Raw genomic sequence first — 21,875 nt, forward strand, 5'->3', positions numbered from 1 at the left:
TGCGAAGGGTAAACTACAGTCCTCAGGGTTCTTTGGTGGACTGAGCTTTCAATCAATGGTATATAGGCAACCTAATTTAATCTACTTTCTTTGAGGGAACCTCGTTTCGTGGTTCCATCATTTTCTTCTTGATCTTGAACAAGATGATCCCGAGATTGGCTGCAGAAACAAAAAAATGCCAGCCCTGACCCGCAGCGAAGGAGGCATGCTAAACCCCCTTGCATACCACAGTGTTTCCAAGCCACAATATCCTGACAGCTGTCCAACAAGCTGAAGCCAAAACGTGCCACAGAAACCTCTAATGCCACAGGAGTTGCTGCTGCAGAATATTGTAGGAGAAATTATGATATCCTTGCCTAGAAAGGGGCTCTCTGGATCACAACCTAGATATCGGTCCCCATATTTATAAGTGGCTCTTTTGCCCACACCCTATCCAGGAGATTCACTGTGGAGTTGGGGATCCAGTTCACGCAACAAGCCTCTCGGCTTGCAAGTGCTCCACTACTGCCTACTTCGGCAAAGGAAACAACTTTTACACGCACAACACTTTAACACCCATAGAGCTTTTCCCTTGGCTGAAAAGAGCAGCACACACATGCAGATGTACAGTTTGTGTACTGGAAGCCACATAGTGCCTCAGATCAACTCATAGTGCCACATAGCCACATAGTGCCTCAGATCAACGATGCCTTATGAGGAATGGCTAAGGGAGCTGGGCATGTTTAGCCTGGAGAAGAGGAGGTTAAGGGGTGATATGATAGCCATGTTCAAATATATAAAAGGATGTCACAGAGGAGGGAGAAAGGTTGTTTTCTGCTGCTCCAGAGAAGCGGACATGGAGCAATGGATCCAAACTACAAGAAAGAAGATTCCACCTAAACATTAGGAAGAACTTCCTGACAGTAAGAGCTGTTCGACAGTGGAATTTGCTGCCAAGGAGTGTGGTGAAGTCTCCTACTTTGGAGGTCTTTAAGCAGAGGCTTGACAACCATATGTCAGGAGTGCTCTGATGGTGTTTCCTGCTTGGCAGGGGGTTGGACTCGATGGCCCTTGTGGTCTTTTCCAACTCTATGATTCTATGATTCTATGAAATGTATGCAATCCAATATCTTATATGTCTCCTTTTGGCAGGTGATTTCCTCCGCAATAGCAGGTGATGGGAGTGTTCTATTTCCACCCATTCCAGCTGAATGGCTGGATCATGGGCAATGTGTTTAAGTTTGGTGTGGCCATGTCTTCATTTCCATAGGTTGACACAGAAGCATCTTTTATGCTGGATGCACACTACAAATAAAGATTTACTTATGCGGGTAAGTGTAAGTCCTCAGTGAGGCGAAAGAGAGGGATGAATTAACCCGAGGAGCATGGGATGGAATGACCCTGAATGGTGCAAAAGACTCAATGCAGCTGAGATTTCCTCAGCGGCAAGTAAAACGACTCCCTGAAAAGAATGGCTCGGACAGTTTCGTACCTATTTCATTTGTTGATTGGTGAGCAAACAAGCACAAGCAGTTCCATGCCGTCATGAACCACTGAACATTTATTCTGGAAAAGCTAAGCTTTGTTCGCTCACTTTTTATGAGGCAGTCGCATGACGCCATGAGAAAACCGTCCTCCTTCCCATGTGTTTCCCCCATGTGTTTCACGCCCTCCCCCTAAGCTTAGAAGAAGAAAAATCTGACTTCTTAAAAACACAATGGAAAAGCTGTGCAATCTCCTCAGGTGTAGATGAGCCATCCCACACAGCTGTTCAATAGCTTTCTCAGATGATCATGGCTGGTACAGATGGCTCTAGTCCCTTCCTTATGATCTGTCCCTCCTCTCTAGATATTTTTTGATTAAACCAGGCATGGCCAAACTCGGCAACTCCCACCATCCCTACAACTACAAACTACAACTCCCACCATCCCTAGCTAACAGGACCAGTGGTGAGGGATGATGGGAATTGTAGTCCCAAAACATCTGCAGGGCCAAGTTTGGCCACACCTGACTTAAACCTTCCCCTTTGCAAAAAAAAAAACCAACAAAACAAAACCCAGCAACATCCATTTCTCCCCTACGCTCTAAGTTGCAGCCACAGGGAGAGGAGCACAACCATGACTCAAACTGCAGTGAGGGGTGAGGGCGTGTTTAACCCTATCCTGCCATGCCATGGTGCTGCCAAACACCCCAATCTCAGCCTAAGTTTGAGTCTGGGCAAAGGGGGGGTGTCCTCCTTGTTAGTGAGAACCATTTGGATTCTAGAACCCTGGAAGCAGAGTTGTGGTTTTGTTTTCAGCTTGAAGCAGAATCATTAGAACAGCTAAATTGCCATGACTGGTGACACCCTCGGTGTTCGTTCCCCAAGGAAAAGTCTTATAAACTTCAGTGTTTCTTATGCACCTTTGAGATTTCCCCACTCCTTTGTTTGCAAAGGCTTATTAAAGCAACAGTGGAAGCGGAAGTAGCAGTTGGCACATTATAAAGCCAACTGGTTTCAGAACTAAAACACAGTAATGCTTGTTTGGTGGACACGGCACAATAATCCACTTTTTAGAGGTAGGGTAGATATAATCTACCTCCACTGCAGGGTCTCCTCACAGGAACTCCTCCTATGTTTCCAGAACACCTTGCATTCACTCATATTTTCCTAAACTAAGATATTAAACCAGATATGGGATAACCAACGCTTTAGGGCGTTAGGCCTCACTCTAAGGGTTTCCTCTTTAATTTGCACTTCAAAGAAGCATTAAGAATCCATTCTATTTGCAACGCACCTTAAACTTTGCTATCTTTCCCTTCAAAGGTGATTAAATAGCCCTTTTTTGTGAGAATCCCAACCTCAAAAAAATATGGAAAGGCTTCCTTCACAAATGAAGCACAAACAAAATGTTTTGAAAACTAATCACTTGGGGGTTTTTTTGTGGGAGGGTTTTTTAAAAAAATGTTTTTTAAAGTAGAAATCTGACTTCTGTGTTGTAAGGAATGTCCACACATAGCACAGTGAAATTCAACACTGGTAAATGATCCGACTACCTCAAAGTGAAGTTTTTGCCTTCCTACAGTGGCCTTTCACCCTGCCCTTTCCTCCAATCTGAGGAGAGCTGATGTTGATGGAACATATAATGGCTCCTTTCCTGTGTAGTAAAGTCAGCAATAAAGCTTAGTAATTAAGGTGACCGGGGAGGCCCGGCCCAGCAGGCCAGTGGTGTGGCGAACACTTTTAGAACTTCAAACAATATCAAAGTCATTGAGAAATGGGCCTAGTTCAGGACTGGTTTGAATTAAGCCTCACTTCCACACGCACTTTTCAAATCCAAGCTCAAACAAGAAAGCCAAGGCCTTCTGGATTTCATTAGAGCCAATTATCTTATCTGTTTCATCTCAGGCCTGACCCTAAGGCTGGCAAACAGCTATTCAGTGCATTTGGTTGTTTGAGAAAGCCTCCAGCCAGCCAATGGCCTAAGGTACTGATAATTAAAACATTGTTGCCCCCTGCCTCTTGTGATTAAATATTTTCAAGCTTTTGTAAATAATTTTCCCATTCTTTGCCCCAAGCCTCAAAGGTCCAATACACCCAGCAATTTACTGAGCTTGTCAAGAAAATACCGCTGGAAATAAGGCTATAATAGAAAGGGAGGGGAAAGGAGAAACACACACACACACACACACACACACACACACACACACACACACACACCAATGTTCGGATTGTACTTCTGAAAGTGTTGTTTGACGCATTATCAAAATGTGCATAGGAAGGTATAGTTTTCTTCCCCCCACGCCCCCAATAATATTTTTATTTTGAAATCAGGCCAAGGATATGAGGTCACTGGAGGAAATGTGGCATGTGAATGTAACAAATAAATAAAATAATAAAGAAATATGCAGGGTATCTTAATTCAACAATAGGAAAGGAGTAGATCAATAGTATTTTAAACAAACAAACAAGCAACCTACATCAGATCCATTATTTTAGGTTCTCCAGAACTGATAAATAAATAAGGGGTGTCTATTTTATTTATTTACATTCTCCAGATAAAAAGACAAAGGAGCATGGGAAAGAAAAACCAGGGAAGAAAGGGTTGGGGCAGGGAAGGAAGGAAGGAAGGAAGGAAGGAAGGAAGGAAGGAAGGAAGGAAGGAAGGAAGGAAGGAAGGAAAATATTAATCCGATCGTTCCTATCACAACATGTAACAAAACTGTGTTCTGGACCTTACCACTCCAAAAACGGACAAACAAGCTGCACTTCTGCATAAATGAGTCATTTTGCTGTGTTCCTTTTCTTACTCTTTTAATATTAGCAAGTTTAACCACATAAAACCAATCCTCAATGGCTGGCAGATTCATCAGTAAATGTGCAGCCATTTCCCTATAAACGAAGGTTTTACACTTCCACATAGCCCAGAGATCCACAGGCAGCTCATAGCCAAGGATAATTTTATTTACTATCAAAACCCAATAGTTTCTTAGCTGGGGATAGAACATTATATGTAATAAGATAGCACAAGCTGCATCCCATGTCTTACAGCTGACTTGCCCGTTGACGTATATCCATCTTAATCTCTGTGGTGTTAAACACCACCAGAAAATCAACTTCTTTTGGTCTCTGTAGAATGTTGGAAATGTTTCCATTTCCATCTTGTTTGTGAGATGTTGGTATTCATCTCATTTTCTCATTATCTAGATACATTGTAGTATCTAGATAAGCTAGAATTTGATATAATTGACTCAAGATTCCTTTAAATGGTTTACCAGTCAGTATCATCTCAAATTGTGTGCAGTCCCTCAATGAACTATGCTTAGCAATTATAGAAGACATTATGTAAATACTGGGGAAACGGCATATGGGAAATGCATGTTTCACCATCACCAATAATTTGCCTGCAGATCTTTGTTAAATCATTTCCCAATAAATTTCTGGTCTCAATTAGACCATAATCTCCCCAAATTTGTAAATTTGCTAATACCAATTTATCTGCCAGTTCCCTATTGTAATGAATATCTGATGTCATTTTAAGTTTGAATTGATTTATTGCATAATAGTTTTCACAAACTTCTTTAATGCTGTGAATTTCCAACATAACCAAGCTCTGGAGAGTAATGAAATCATACCAGCTCTAGAATGGATTCTAAATTATATTTGCTTTAATCTTATGTCATTGAGGGATGTGGCACTATAGGAAACATGGTTTGGGAAGTACTTGTTCAAGGAGAAAAAAATTCAGGGCAGCACCAAAGAAACCAACAATTGTGTGTGAAGGTGAAAGCAAAGCCTCAAAATGAAATTATTGTTAAAAAATAGTGTGCCCAACACATTCAATTGTTTTGTCTTCCACAGTTGCTTGAAACAACAGACCACATGAAGTACCACAGTAATAGGACACAGCTGTACAGCTGCAAATAAAACATTTTGAATGTGTTGTAAAGTGCAATATACAATTGTGACACTAGACAGAGACTGTGAGCTATAGCAAATTCAGTGCATTTTTCAAAACTATATATATATATATATATATATATATATATATATATATATAGCATTTTCACAACATTTTTAACATGTATGTAGATTCCACCTAAGTGGAACAAAATCCCTTTACCACTGAAGAAGGCAAAACAACCTAATCCATAATCTGTTTTAAGCATCACATGAAGTTTTCTCTTTTATGGTTTTGCTTCAAGAATTTGAGGAACGTCATGGGAGGGACATTTTAGGACTGAGGTGAAACTGCAAAGCTCCCTTGTTATTTTTGCTGTTGGATGCTGCATGTTGTTTAATAAATGTTGTGATATTTAAAATATGGAAATGTGGTTTATGGATATTATTCTGTCTTTGTTTTGCTGTGTTCTTATGAAATAGTTACTATCTTGTTGTTTGACTATGCCACTATGAAATCGTTTTTGCGTCATTGTTTTGCTACACTATTATGAAACTCTTTCCATAGTGTTTGTTTGAAATGCGTCCCTGTTTCTTTGTTGCAAGTTGCTTTGAGCATGGTTTTTTTGTGTGTGGAAAAGCCTCATGCAAATAAAATGAATGAATGAATGAATAAGTTCCCAATCATATTCTATGCAGCTGTGTAAAACTGTGCCACCTATTTGGTATCACATATGGAACTCATGTTAGACGGCACAGTTTTTTGTTCCTCCTCCAAACCCCCTTAAATTTGTCATTTAAAGAAGTGCGCTGATCCCATTGGTTTGGCTTCAGACAGGGTAGCCAACGGAGTACCTTCCAGAAGTTTTTTCATTTCATTTATTAATTGCTTCCCAGAAAACATATTGAAGCAATTTAACTATTTAAGCATCAACAATGAAAACAATGTCATGAATAAAAACAATTTGAAATCCAACACAGATACAGACTGAGCTAAAACTAGAGGTCTCATCTGCCAATGATCAGCGATGGTGGAAGTTGGGATCCAGCAACTATGTTGGCTTCTCCTAATTTAGGAGTAGCCAGTTCAATGAATTCATAATTATGAATTTATTTATTTATCCATTTATATTCTACCTTTTCTTCCAAGCACTGGCGGAGAAAGAGGAGTGCAGGGGGAGCACACCGTCCCCGGCAGTGTGATCCCGGTGGGGTGCTATGGCGGCTGCCCCTCCTCCCGCACTGGGCGCCACACCCCCTCAGTGGCGTGCCATGCCCCCAGGATGCATGCCACACCCTTATGTGCTGCATGCCACCCCTTAATCCAACACAGTAGCTATAATTTGAACTAAGGTTTGAAAAGAGATTGCCTTCCCAAGGGAAGGCTGAATATTCAGAGGACATTGGAGAAGAAGAGAGAGTTCTGAGGCAGGTAAGGAGGGAGAGTGAAAAACCCAAGGTGCTGTAAGGTTAGACACATAGGTAAAAAGGTAAAGGACCCCTGGACGGTTAAGTCCAGTCAAAGAAGACTATGGAGTTGTGGCGCTCATCTCGCTTTCAGGTGGAGGGAGCCGGCGTTTGTCCACAGGCTGCTTTCTGGGTCATGTGGCCAGCATGACTTAGCTGCTTCTGGTGTGACGGAACACCGAAACCAGAGCAGTGCATGAAAACACCGTTTACCTTCCTGCTGGAGTGGTACCTATTAATCTACTTGCACTTTTTGGCGTGCTTTTGAACTGCTAGGTTGGCAGGAGCTGGGACCAAGCAGTGGGAGCTCACCCCGTTGCGGGGATTTGAACCGCTGACCTTCTGAGGCAAGCCCAAGAGGCCCAGTGGTTTAGGCCACAGCACCACCTGCGTCCCTTTTAGAAACATAGGAAGCTGCCTTATACTGAGTCAGACCAATGGCCCTGTAGTGCCAGAAGCAATATGCACTCTGCTGCTGCTGAAAATTGCAAGTAGGGTGAGTGCTATTGTGCTCATGTCCTGCTTTTGGGCTTCACGGAAGCATCTGCTTAGCTAAATGGGTGTAAAACAGCCAGGCTGTTCTTAGGATCTTATGCATCATATATGCTGACTAGCAGCAGCTATCCATCATTTCAGAAAGGAGTGTTTCTGAGCCCTACCTGGACAAGTACTGAGTCACTGACCAGGCCACTCGACCTTCTTCTAGTTACTGTGTGGGATTCAAGGGGACCTGCCTGGGCACCTGAAACTTTAAGACGAGCCTTATCTCCTCCTAAACAGTTTGCAGCCAGAGGCAGGCAGGCAGACCTGCTAACAGGACCTCTACTTTGTCCGGATAGGGTGTGTTTACATATTAATAGGCAGAAACACATTTATACAGCTGCATCCACACTGTGACATTTTAAAAAAATTATTTTAAGAAAACAAACAAAAAGAATAGGCAGAGGTGGTCTCATTAGCTAAGCTACATAAAACAGATATTTAAAAGAAGCATGTGGCTAACCTGGTTTCTGCTACTTTGGAAATGGCCCTTCCTTCTCATTCTGGAAAATGAGACCTTAATAAAATATCCACCAAAGGAAAGCAGTTAAACAATACATATAAAGCACCAGGGTGCAAATGCTGTAATGATGTTAACTTCTAGAAAGGTTGCATCAAAGACCCAAATGCTTACACAATTTTACATTAGAACTGGGCTGGACAACTAAAACATACTGGGCACTGGAACAGGAAAGTGTGCCAATTCTAGATATTATTTTCAGCAACCCCAGTACAGATAATCAAGAATTTCAGTCTGATTCTATACACTGACAAATTTCTCCAACTAAACTGTCCATTTCAGCTTCTCTCAACCTGTCATTTTTACAACCTTAAGTTTACTTCTCCACTTTTATTATTATTAATAATAATTTTATTATTCTTACCCTGCACATTGACTGGGCCATCCCAGCAACTTAGGACAGCTTCCAGCATAAATAAAAGCATCAGTCTGAAATTTTGTACTATTTTTAAGCCCTCACTGAAGTGTGTCAGGACTTTACTGGGGATTTCACCAAACATGCCCATGTTTGCATGTGATTTTTGCCTAACTGACACATTTCTACAAGCAGTTCCCCATAGCAGAATGCATTTTGAACTTTATGTTCATTAATTTATGCATTTTAAGCACCGTATACCTATTCATGTACACATTTTTTTGGGTTGAGGAACTGTATCATAAATTCAGAAAAAGTGCAAATTTCAAAGGTGGCCTGCATTTCGGTTCACGTATTGTTTCAGGAAGTGATAATCATGTGCAAAAAAATCTGAATTTGTCCCCCATTACTATTGCAAACCCATCATTCTATAAGCCTCTACTAGCCATAGTTGTGTCAGGATGTTTCAGGGTCAATCCGTGAATTATATTGTTCCTTCTAACTAACCTGGAGACAGCTTTGGTTAGCTACAGCTTGCACATATCCATACAATTCAATGTATGGGGAGAATAGTTTAAAATATTGATGAATGCACCCACAGAAACTTGGGGTTCCACCCTGAGACCTCCAGGTATAGAAAGGTATATAAATTCAACAAATAAAAATAGTAATAATTTTGTTTTCTTTTTTTCCAAGGATCTTGCAGATGATTTTTCTCATCTCATTGCCAGTTTATATAGAACATTTGTATATAAAACGGGGAACATGATTTATCACCCACACACTTGTAACATTTCATATCACCATTTTTTGTAAATATTAGAGACACTTATGATAAAGCCTGAACCATTCTTGGAAAATATCTATAGGCTAGGACTTTAATCAGTTTTCAACTCAAATCACATAAAAGTGGATGCATGCCTTGTTTATTATCCTCTCTCTTGCCTGCCCCCTATGCAGACGTGCCAATAAAAGGAATTGTGCATCCGTAAGAAAGTTGAGTTGCAGTAATTAATTTGTGCAATGAAAAGGTTTTGCTCTGGCTCTCCAGTGGATTAAATGAGCTTCATCTGCTGTTTTCAAAAGCTGGTTTCAGGGGGAATAGCAAAGGGAGTCAAAGGTGTTTTGGCGAGAAGAAGTTGGAGTTCCCAAATAAAAAAAGGAAAAGAAGGAAAGAAAAAAGGAGATTGCGTGTCACAAAATAAAAGCAGGGTTGCTGGTATAGCTTTATTGTAAACTTTGAAGTATAACAAGCCAGTCAGAAGACCTCTAGGTGTTGCATTTTCTCTCTCTCGTTCCCCTAACAAACCTTTTTCCATTCCTTTTTCCAAAAAAATGTCCCTTGGACACTGACATTAAAGATGCCAAGAATTAAGGCATAGTGTGCAACAACTCACACTGTCAAGAAAATCAACTCTTGCTCAACAGAATTAAATAAACCAATGATTATTATGGAAGTGCCACATAAATCCTTGTACTTTTCTGGTGAAATTAATTTTTATCAAGGACCCCTTCTTAGGGTTTCTCACCATTTCCCTACAAAAGAAGCTGGTGCTCTTCAGACAAGCTGCAAGACTAGACTGTTGTCGGAAGTGACAATGCAAGAGGCAATTCCCTCCCCCCTTTTCAGGAGTCCACCTAACATTTATTGCTTTGTGGTGCGAGGTAAGGTCAACCCTCTCTGCAAGTTGCTTTTAAAAAATAAAAAAATGGTGGCACTACCAAACTTAACTCAGGCAAACCAAACATATAACAGGAATAAAGTGCAAAGCAAGCGAGCCCACGGATAGTGGGTTTTATCTCGCCTCATCACTTTTCACCCTGATTACACCATATGAGAACAAACTTGGAAACAAGGACAAACTTGGAGGGAATGTGATGATTGTGGAGCTCTGGGAAATGTTTTCTGGCAATTCCTGAGTTCTGTTCATTTTCAAGCACAGTATGCAGCTCTCATATAGTTCTCTCCCCCCCCCCCCGTCAATGCTTTCTTTCTCGCTATTGTCACTCTAGCCATGAAGACACCAGTTAGTCTATTTCTCGCTTGTCATCCTGAAAATATTCCCATTTCACTACTGAACAGGGTGCTGTAGTGATTACCTCCACCTTCAGAAAATGTTATTTGCTTTACATTTTTTTAAAAAAGAATTCCTTCTGAAATTATGTCCACCTCTTTCTCAAAGATTAATGGTGGTTTAGAGCCAGTGTGGCCCACTGTATTAGACAAACTATATATTACAGACTTGCGTAGCTGTAGCCCCATTGGCCCCTGAAATGTGGAAGAGCTGGTTCCCAAGGGGGTGAACGGGAGCAGAGGAGCACTTAAGCCTTTCACGGACTGTTATTTTCCCTGAAGCTTCTCCCCCCCCCCGCCCCCACCGCCATGAGATGTTAAATGTGGAGAGAAAACATGTGAGTCTCAGAAGGGTAAAAGCCAGAGGTCTGAATCTCCAAGAACAGGCCCTGTGAGAAACCTAGGAAGAAGTCAGTCAGTCGGTTTGACTGTGTGACCTACTTTACAGAGTACAATCCTCCAATTGATGGAGTCCTCTTCTTGAAAAGCTGTCCAGCTCAAGTCCAGTTTAAATGCAACAAACCACAAGCAGAGACAGCAGAGATCTTGAAGTTGCCTATCAACTCGACAGCAGACTGAGCAGCCACAAACGGCACCTGGTCACAGTCTTCCCTACTATGTTTGGTCTTTCTGTTTCAATTACAAGTGTGTTGTAATGGTCCAGAGTGTTGGGCTTTGGCCTGAGAGACTAGGGTTTCGAATCCCTACTCAGCCATGAAGCTCACTGGGTGAAACTGGGCCTACCACTGTCTCTCAACCTCACAGGGTGGTTGTGAGGATAAAATGGGGAACAGAAAACCAAGTGCATCACCCTGTGATCCTTGGAGGGCAAGGCTGAATATAAATGTAATTAATAAATGCATAAATTGTTATTTATGAATATGCATCTATGTGTAGAAATAGCCCATGCATATTTTATGCAAGTTGGTGTCTTCCTCTTTTGGGGGGTGAAAGTAGTGGTGTATTTCCTCTTTTCTTGGATGCTGTAGAAATGGCCCCCCTATAACCACTTCTGGAGGGGTGCAGTGAGCAATGGCAAGGTGTTGTCGGGGAGAGCTAGGCATCCTGCACTGCTCTTCTTAACCCAGCCTGCTCCTCTCGAGTGTGATGCACAATGCTGTCCCATCACAGATACTGAAGATTCAGCTGCCAGCCCAGTTGGTTTTGAATAGGTAGCACGATTGTGTCCTTCACCTCAGACTCTGCTGACCCCTATTTGCCCAACTGCAAAATGGGAAGAATAGTAACAGGCTTTGTAGGGTTGCTCGATGGCTGAACCAAAGAACTGAAAACAAGCTGCAGGTTCTGAAAGAGCTACATGTTCTAAAATCAGGGCTATTTTTCTAGAAAAAGAAGTTCCAGAACTCACCACAAATACTTTCCTTGTTCTCTCAGATTGGCAATGGCGCCCACCTGAGAGGTGCCAGAACTGAGTTGCGGCTGAAAAAAAGCCCTGGCTAAAATAACTAAATAAGTCAAACCTTTTTTCTTTTCTTCTTTTTTTTAAAAAAGCATCCATGAATAGACCAACCCTACAACACAACTTTCACAACCATACCACGAGCAGCTAAAAACGGCCCATGAACGTGAAACGGCTGATAAAAGCGAGCCGGGAAGGGCTGGGCGATGGGCTCTGCGGGGTGGTGAATGCTTCCCTCTGTGAGGGAGCCTTCCCAGACCCGCTGAAAGAGGCGGTCATTAAACCGCTTCTTAAAAAAACATCTTTAGACTCGGCCAATTTGGCCAACTACCGTCCAGTCTCAAATCTGCCATTCTTGGGCAAGGTGATTGAGCGGGTGGTTGCTGAACAACTCCAAGCACGCCTGGAGGAAACAGACCATTTGGATCCCTTCCAATCGGGATTCAGGCCTCACCATGGGACTGAAACTGCCTTGGTCGTGCTGGTTGATGATCTCCGGCAGGCTAGGGACAAAGGTGAGAGCTGTTTCCTAGTTCTGCTGGATCTCTCAGCGGCCTTTGACACCATCGACCATAACATCCTTCTGGACCGTCTAGAGGGGCTGGGAGCTGGGGGCACTGTCATACAGTGGTTCCGCTCCTTCCTCCTGGGCCGTGTCCAGAAAGTGGGGGGGGGATGAGTGTTCAGACCCCTGGGCTCTCACTTGTGGGGTGCCTCAGGGTTCTGTCCTCTCCCCCATGCTTTTTAATATCTATATGAAGCCGCTGGGAGAGATCATCAGGGGGTTTGGACTGGGTGTCCATCAATATGCAGATGATACCCAGCTCTACCTCTCCTTTAAATCAGAACCAGTGAAGGCGGTGAAGGTCCTGTGTGAGTGCCTGGAGGCGGTTGGAGGATGGATGGCAGCTAACAGATTGAGGTTGAATCCTGACAAGACAGAAGTACTGTTTTTGGGGGACAGGGAGCAGGTTGGTGTGGGGGATTCCCAGGTCTTGAATGGGGTAACTGTGCCCCTGAAGGACCAGGTGCACAGCCTGGGAGTCATTTTGGACTCACAGCTGTCCATGGAGGCACAGGTTAACTCTGTGTCCAGGGCAGCTGTCTACCAGCTCCACCTGGTACGCAGGCTAAGACCCTACCTGCCCGCGAACTGTCTCGCCAGAGTGGTGCATGCTCTAGTTATCTCACATGCTCTACGTGGGGCTACCTTTGAAGGTGACCCGGAAACTGCAATTAATCCAGAATGCGGCAGCTAGACTGGTGACTGGGAGAGGCCGCCGGGACCACATAACACCGGTCCTGAGAGATCTGCATTGGCTCCCAGTACATTCCCGAGCACGATTCAAAGTGTTGATGCTGACCTTTAAAGCCCCAAACGGCCTCGGTCCTGTATACCTGAAGGAGCGTCTCCACCCCCATCGTTCAGCCCGGACACTGAGATCCAGCGCCGAGGGCCTTCTGGCGGTTCCCTCATTGCGAGAAGTGAGGCTACAGGGAACCAGACTGAGGGCCTTCTCGGTAGTGGCGCCCGCCCTGTGGAACGCCCTCCCATCAGATGTCAAAGAGATAAATAATTACCTGACATTCAGAAGACATCTTAAGGCAGCCCTGTTCAGGGAAGTTTTTAATATGTAACGCTGTACTGTTTTTAACACTGATTGGGAGCCGCCCAGAGTGGCTGGGGAAACTCAGCCAGATGGGCGGGGTATAAATAATAAATTATTATTATTATTATTATTATTATTATTATTATTATTATTATTATTAACGTAGAAACACTGAGGTTTGAAATGTGGAATCATTGAGGTTTTGCATAATTGCTGCAAGAAACCTTAAAGGCAAGTACAAAGGTAGGGAATGAACTTGGCTCCTTTGCTTTTAAATAAATAGCCCTTGGGATACTCTTGCTGGAGCTATCACTTCGGAGCTCCCTGCTGACTCCAAACTAGCAGGCCTGGAACTTTTATCTCACACAGGAGAAGGCTGTGGTTGTAAAAGTAGCACTCAGCTTCAGTTCCCTCCACTGGCAATCTACTCAAGGGTATTCTGTTACATATCTACAAGAAAATGGGCTCTTTTGGAGGCCCATACAAGGATGAAACAATCCCTGGGAAAACTTGTTTTCCCCAGAATGAAACATGGCACAAAACACACACCCCTAATCTCTGCATCATTCTTGTGTACATAGTGAGCAAAAGAGAAGAACGTGAGCCATTCACTTAAGCATTAGAAAATGTCCCCCCCTTGAGAAGCAGGGGAACATATGGGGAACACAGGCCAATCCTGGAGGAAATCGGTAGACACTGTTCACCTACACATTTTTGGAGTTATAAAAATGTTAGTCTTTGCTAAAATGATGCTAAAAGGACAGGTGTTCAACCATCCCAAGCTGCTTTTCAGATAAACCTTATGGGACAGTGCTCATGCTAGTTTTTAAAATGGCCCAGTTTAAAAGGGGAAAAGTTTTTGGCATTATCATCACTTAAGGTTGCCTGTCAGCTACTACTAAAACTTCCCAACCAGTAAGATTGCATTTTGATAGGTTTAGGATATTAGAATATGAAAAATCAGCTAACGTCAAAGCCAGGTGGGTATAGGTATAGGTATAGGTATAGGTATAGGTATAGGTATAGGTATAGGTATAGATGCGCAATGCTCCCCTTAACCCCCCCCCCCAATTCATGTCCCAACATTCACGTAAGATTTTGTCCTGACTTTTCTTTATCTTTGAATTGCAGGATTCTGTTAGGAAGGGAGCATTCAAGAGCTGTTGTTCAAATACTTGAGTGAGATTGCTTGTGTTCACCCTGATCTTACGACCTTCCTCCACGTCTGCTGCCTTCTCTCTCCCCACTCCCAAGACCAAGAACTTATTTTAGGATCCTGCAAAAGGAAAGTCGCGGTAGCAGAGGGTATGGCTGGGGCTATTTGTGTCCATTTGTCCTCTCTGAGCTGTGCAAGGACTATCAGTCCTTGCAAAAACTTCATATGGTGTGCATTGACCTTTGCAGGTGCCACCAGTCCCCTCCCCCCATTTGTCTCAGCCTTCTCCCCACCCGATGCCATAGATGATACTAGGTGTAAAGCAGGTGGGTGTGGCCAAAACAGCCCCATGGGCCAAATGGGGAGGCCTGCACTGAGCACTCAGGCCAAAGCACTTCTCAGGCCAAACTATGGAAGGCCTGTGAATCTCGATTGCCTGTAATCAACTATTTTCTACTGAGCTCCTTCTCTGACCTGTCAGGTTCTCCACTGGCTCCATTTTTAATTCACCAATTTCCATTCCGGCTCGCCTGCCTCTACTCCTATGCCCCATCTTGGGAAAACAACTTCTAAAAATCAAATGTTTGCAGCTGTCATCATTGCCGGACCCCTAAAAAGAACCCCCGCCCCATTCATTTTCTTTTGTAAAGTGAGCTTGTGGGAGGAGACGTTTCTTGCGTTTGTTTTGCTTTGTTTTCTTTGTGCATTTAAAGGGTTTAAATGAGGGGTGTGTGTGAAGCCCACTAAAGGAATAAATTCCATTGGTAATTCTGTTTTCCTGCCTCCCTCAGACAGATATATGCGGAAAATCCATTGCCCAAAGCAAAATTCCACTTGGGTCTCCGTCCTTCACTGCTTTTGCAATTGTTCTTTCTAATTCAGACCCACAGATATTTCGGCATGGGCATTTTTGCTCACAGCCACACTGGAAAGATTCAGACATATCTCTAAAACCCATGAGAATGCATTACAAAAGCAAACAGGCTGTGTCATAGAATCTTCAAATCTTAGAACTGTAGAGCTGGAACAACGAGTCTCATCTAGGCCAACTTCCTGCAATACAGGAAACTTTTGCCCAATATGGGGCTCAAACCCACGACCGTGAGATTATAAGGATGATTTTGTTCCATACTGCATGCTCCCTGCTCTCCTTTCACCATCTATCTTCCCTTCTGCATTGGCCCCTCAAACAAGATATATTCTGATGAGCATGTGTATATATTTACGCATCTTTAAGGCTACATAATGCTAAACCATTAACCATTCTCATTAACACGTACCAAGCCTGTGGCGCTATTGCAAAGCAAAGGTCGTAGCAGCAAACCATAATTCAAGAAAACTGGGGAATAAACATTCCCAGCTTGAAAAGGATCTTGGCTCAAAGAAGTTGCCACAGACTTTGGAAATCTTAAAAAAGTGGTTTGGTATGGAAAGAGTTAGAATTCTGCAAGAAGGAAGAGATTTCCAGAATCCAACCTGAAAATAACAACCTTTCCTTGGATATAGAGGCGGCAGGTTTGAAACAACAGCAATTCAGATTTTGATGTGTGTGTTTTTTGCCAATATTTTGAAACATTTTCTATTTTGACAGAGCCACCATTTTTGTCTTGCAATGCATTTTTGTTCATTTTCAGAGTAACTCTAGTTTAAATTATCCCCCCAAGTCTAGGCGTGCCCCCATTTTTTGCATCCCAATCACTGGGTATTTCCTCCTCTGACCTACCTGGCCAAAACCAGTGTCTAACTCTTCCTTTAATCTATCTGGATAAACAATATTTCATATCAGTAAGAGTTTTGACCACTTACAGTCAAATCAATTTTTCTGCTTCCTTGCTTGCACAGTACCCCCTGTGTAACTACGGGGTCTGTCCTGTAATTTGGGAGTATACTTCCTTTGAATTCCCTTCTCTACATTTTAAGACATGGGTGGAGCAACTGTAAAAATTATGGAGAGCATATGTAACAGAAAACCCCTGACCCATAAAGAAAAATAGAAAGGAAGAGGATGTGGGAGCTAATCCATTAGAGTGAAATGAGCACTGCTCAGTCTGCCACCAGCCAGCTACCACCTGCTTGCCTTTTCACTTACAACAAGTCTGGGGTGGTCCTCCTCCTCCTTAGTCTCAGTATTGCCTCAGCATAATCCTAGCAGGGGAAAGGATGGGGACAAAGCTAGAACAGATTGGCTCTGGCTGTCATTGGCTCTGGTGCCACATACTATTGGTCTTCCTACCTTCTGCCCATCCGGTCCCTAAGGACACCAGTCACCACACCCACCACGGAGTGGGTGTGGGGAGACCGTGACTATGATAGTCAAGAAAGCATAGCAGCCATGGAGTAGGATGTTCAGCTTATGTCCCACACAGGGCTAGGCCTCTTATTTTACTACAAGGGCATTCAGCCCAGGCTATCCGCCTAAGTAAACTGTTCAGTTAAATGGGCTAAATTGCTCTTTCATACACGAAAGGAAGCGAAATCAAAGCATGTGGATATGGCAAGGCAGCCACTTTCCTTGACCACAAGCAAACCTCCACAGCATCAGAAGCCATTTGGAGAGCGGGAGCACGGCACAATTTGCTTCACACTGTAGGTCCCAAATGCTCCTTGATTCTGAATGAAAAAGACTGGGTTTAGTTTCAGTGACTGACACATGTGCTAAGTTACCTCAGGGTGCATTCCTCCCTGCCCCTTCAGATGAGATACCATCAGTCCAACTGTGGAATTTTTTTCTGATAGCCATGTGGTTGAACTAAACACCAAATGTGCTTGGCTCAGCTTCCAGTATTCTACCCTTATTCACTAACTGGGGTTGAATGTGAACCAAGCTTTTAGGAGGTGAGAGAAGCTGAACTCCAGCACCAAACCCTTGTGCCATCTAAACACCCTATTTTTTTTGTCCAGCTTTTTAATTGACCTCAGCAAAGGATTAATGAAAATATAGAACTGGGTACCATCTGAGGTTCACCAGCTTGGACGGCGTACCTTAAAAGTAATTGAATCTTTGATAAGGTGTTTTCCGCGATAGGCAAATTATGTATATGAAATCAAAACCCATTTCACAGAAACAGTGCGAGGCTGTGATTTTATGTTGCTTGTGTGTTTGGGGTCGATGTCAGGTGTGTTATGTCTGAATATAAAACCACCTCAGTGCTGTGCTTTCCTGGACCACCCAAGAGTCCTGGGGGGTAGAGGAAAGGCAGGTTTTATAGATTTTGTGGTATATTTGCAGTGCAGCAAAGGTATGCAGCAGATATAACATTTGCAATTATAAGTTCTGACATTGGTCAGAGCAGAAATTAGTGGTTTCGTTGTCAGCTGGTAAAGTTCTGAACTAGCTTTTGCAAACTTGACCTGGCATTCTTGACCCAATGCCAACTGTTTGCCCAGTCCTGACATGCATTACTTCATCAAGCAATTTCACCGTAAGAGGGAGGAGAGAGAAAAAAAGAGTTGTGCAGCTGCAATAGCAGAAAACTGGACATGAAAGTACTTTTGCGTATGCGGTAGCCCCTGGGTAGAGTACACAATACACTACACATTAAACTGTCTGAAACACCTAGGCTAAAATATAAGGAGAAATCTTTAGCACTGGCTGCTACAGTCAGTGACAGGGATAAGATTAAATATCTGTTGTCTGGTTCATACAAGTTTGTAATGTTTAATATAGCTAAACTCACAGTGAAGGCTACTCAACATAGACTAGGTAGATGAAGTTTAAGATTCTGTTCCTTCATGTGTGTTTTATTTATTGCACTGATCATGGTTTTTTTTTTAATTTATATGTATAATTCTTAGCTACATTTTAAATTTATATGCTACTGTTTGGCAACACCCTGTATTTGGCTGCCTTATTAATACATCTGAATTTGGATGTGAAAGGCAGGTTTGATATCTTAAAGCAGCAAAACGGCGAGTGTTGGCAAATTTATTTGATTAATTGGTTAAACTGTGGTGTCAACAGCCAGGGACCAAGAGGCAGTGTGGATATATCCAGTGCTTTTTTTCCTGGGGGGATGCAGGGGTACGCATACCCCTAAACATTTTGTGAATCTTTGTACTTTTGTCCATTTACTGTATTTATTTCCCCCGATTTGAACTATAAAATGGTGATTTTCCTGAGTCAAAATGAGAGTACCCCTAAACATTTTTTAAAAGGAAAAAAAAGCACTGGATATATCCAAAGGGCTGCTTCAGTGTGTTGCCATCTTTGCCATCCCCGAACCTGTGAATCCAACAGTAGTAACTTCTGCCCACTAACTCCAGAAGAAACAGAATGGAACCTGGAATATGATGACAGAAGCTGCCATAAAAGTCTGCTGAACACACTTCTAAGGGTAGGGAACTGGATGCCACAAAGAGCTGGATCCAAAATTGGCCAACATCAGCCATGAGCCACTTTGACATGTTGGGCTGGATGTGTCACATAGTGTCAGGTGGTTTTAACTTCCTTCTATCAGTACAAAGGGAAAATGGGGAGTTCACTCTAAGGCCACATCCCCACCATACATTTAGAGCACTTTGATAAGTCATGGCTTTCTCCCAAAGAATCCTGGGAGCTGTAGTTTATGCTTTACAGAGATACAATTTCCAGCACCCTTAAAAAAACCAACTACAGTTCCCAGGAGGAATTCTTTGGGGGAAGCCAGGTGCTCTAAATGTAAAGGTGTGGATGTGACCCAGGTGCACACCCCATTTCCCCCTTTGAATTCAAACTGAGGCTGCAAAGGGAGTTTCTTCAGGCCCAGCTCAAATTTGGTGCTTTTTCTCAAGATGAGGTGCTGTGCAGGATAATAGAAAAAGGTATCAATTTTTAAAAGCACAAAATTTGAGCTACAGCAGGAAGGGAAGAATCAGGAGCACTCTTCCTTTTGAATTTGGTGCTCTTTGCATCCACAAGTTAGCCTATCCCACCAGGTCTGTGTGCTTTGACTGAAATGACCGGGGGGGGGGGCTAATTAGCCCCACAGGCTGGATAGCTCAGTCCCTAGAGCAGGAGACACTTAATCTCAGGGTTCGAGCCCCATATTGGGTGAGAGATTTCTGCATTTCAGGGAGTTGGACTAGATGACTCTTGTGGTCCTTTTGACTATATTATGCCTTTTGACTATTTTAATTGTAAAGCAATGCAGGGTATGAATAATACACAGCAAACAAACAATTGACTGACTAAAAATATTGCTAAAGAATGCCACTGATGAATCTGGCAGCAGATTCTCCCTCCGTTATTTGAAATATAAAAACTCGCAAAAATTGTAGCCACTCCCCCCTTTTCCCAAACTCAGACTGAAATGTCTCTTCCAGGATGGTGACTGCGGAATCACAATACACACATAGTATAAAAACAGAGCATACTTTTTCTCTCTGCAGAAATAATATTTAACCATATGAAAATCTGTGTACATATAATTAATTAATTGGCTGAAATGGTCAACAAATAGCCCAATCCTGTGTGGATCTATTTAGAGCTAAGCCCCGCTGAATCAGTGAGGCATACTCCCAGCTAAATATTTATAAGATTTCAGTCAAACTTTTCTTTAAGAGGTGAAAACTCTATTTTTCTCTCTCAATGAATATTCATTTGTTGACCACAATACACATGTGCAATCCCCCTTGTGTAGCTCAGCTGACTGGGGAACAACCGAGAGTGGTCTAAAGGAGGTTGAACATTAGAAGAAAGTTAATATTTTTCTGGAGTCCTCTTGGCTTGAATGGTATGTTGTGGGCTATTTAAGATTAGGCCGTGGTCCAGAAGCAGACAGGAAGGGGCTCACATTTCTGAATGAGACGCAGAAAGAATAAGGCATATATCATGGAGGTTGTGCATACTGACCAGAGATTGTGCATACTGACCAGAGAATGTACAAAATTCAGCTTAGATAGGCACCCCCCCCCAAATTCTGCTATATTGACTTGGGAAGATGCACAATTCCCTCTTCATGGATTGTGTCCATATTCTCCATGAGGCCAGGGGAATGTGCACAATGGCTGGTTGTGATGCCCATTATCCACTCAACTTGCATTCCTATTAATTGACACCCCCATTCTTAAACATCTTACATGGAAGGTCATGAATGTCATTGCCAACAGTAGGTCTTAGTTCCGTATATGTTTGGTCAGGGTGTAACAGTGAGTTTCCATATACCAGGAAACAAGTTCCAGGGAATGAATGGGAACTGAGCGTGATCCTGGTTAGATCATGATGCCAACACTTTACTCAGGATTTTCATTATATTTCTTACCTTTGAAAAGGCTTTTAATTTTAAACAGTTTACAGGGTGGGGGCAAAAAACCAAAACAATCCAGCAATCTAGGCTACTTCACGATTGCTTCAGGCATGAAGTGGTGTGTGTGTTTCTCTTGTGGGTGGCCAGCAATATTAACATTGACTCTTTATGAAATTCAGCGAAGTCTCCAAACACTACATAATAACAGATCTTTCTTCTTTTTTTCAAAAACTTGAAGCCAGGTTCCACCATGGGTCACGTTTATGGCTTTCAAGATTGCTTGCAATTCTAACTCTTGTATGTTTCAAGCTCGGTTACTTCTGTTTGGCACTTTCAGAAGGAAACAAGAACCAACCTGTATGCTGTGAGGTACTCTGCGTCTCCCATGGGGGGATCCAAGCCACCTGTCCAAGCAATATTTATATTATAACCTTCGCCAGGGCCACTTCCAACCTGAAAGGAGAAGTGGGAGAGGAGGGGGGGGGAAGTGCCAGAGGAAGGGGGGGTGGGAGAGAGGAAAGGCCAGGAGTGAATCAAAATAAGAAAACATCCAAAAAACGTCCTTTTGAAACAAACATCAAATGGCATGTCAAATCAACCTGGCCCCCATTTGACAAGGACTGTTCTGGGTTATGCACTTGTTCTGCGCTGGTCCCTTGGCCTCAGTGGACTATTTGGTAATCTAGTGCAATTTAAAGCACCAGTCGAGGATGAGAAAATTAGGGGTAATCATGCAACGCAATTACCCGAAAAGATACAAATAAAATTGGGGCTCTAAAGAAATAAACCTAACCTCATTTGGGGCTCCGCTGCCAGGGAAGAAGTTGCCTTCATCATAGCGATGGAGAGAGACATACAGGATGCTGGGGTCAGCATAAAAAGCCTGCTGTGTACCGTTGCCATGGTGAACATCCTAAAGGGGAAAGAAAACAGATGACAAACACAATCATGTCCAAGCCAGTGTGCCGAGAGCCCTTTTGCTTTCTCTTCTCCTCCACTTTTCTCTCTCCCTCTCTTTGTGTTTCTCTTTCTTTCTTTTTCCTTCCTTCCTCTTCTCTCTCTCTCTCCCCCCCCTTTCCACCCGCCCTTCCCCACCCCAAACTTCCTGAACTTTCAGGCAAATTACTCTTTAATACACTCATTTTTTAAA

The 21,875-nt window shown here is 42.9% G+C and overlaps 1 protein-coding gene across 5 annotated transcripts in view; it reads right to left on the reverse strand.

Annotated features, from left to right (window-relative positions):
* HDAC9 (histone deacetylase 9) overlaps positions 1-21,875 on the reverse strand; it is a 484,232-nt gene that overhangs the window by 65,281 nt on the left and 397,076 nt on the right. For all 5 annotated transcript variants that reach the window (XM_082193889.1, XM_082193888.1, XM_082193887.1 and 2 more), the window contains 2 exons: positions 21,519-21,638; positions 21,081-21,178 (listed from right to left, as the gene is read on the reverse strand). In XM_082193889.1, coding sequence (XP_082050015.1) covers positions 21,081-21,178; positions 21,519-21,638 — 218 coding nt within the window. The remainder of the gene's footprint in view (positions 1-21,080; positions 21,179-21,518; positions 21,639-21,875) is intronic.

This window comes from Podarcis vaucheri (genome assembly GCF_965113315.1).
Source record: "Podarcis vaucheri genome assembly, chromosome: 12".
Taxonomy (NCBI): domain Eukaryota; kingdom Metazoa; phylum Chordata; class Lepidosauria; order Squamata; family Lacertidae; genus Podarcis; species Podarcis vaucheri.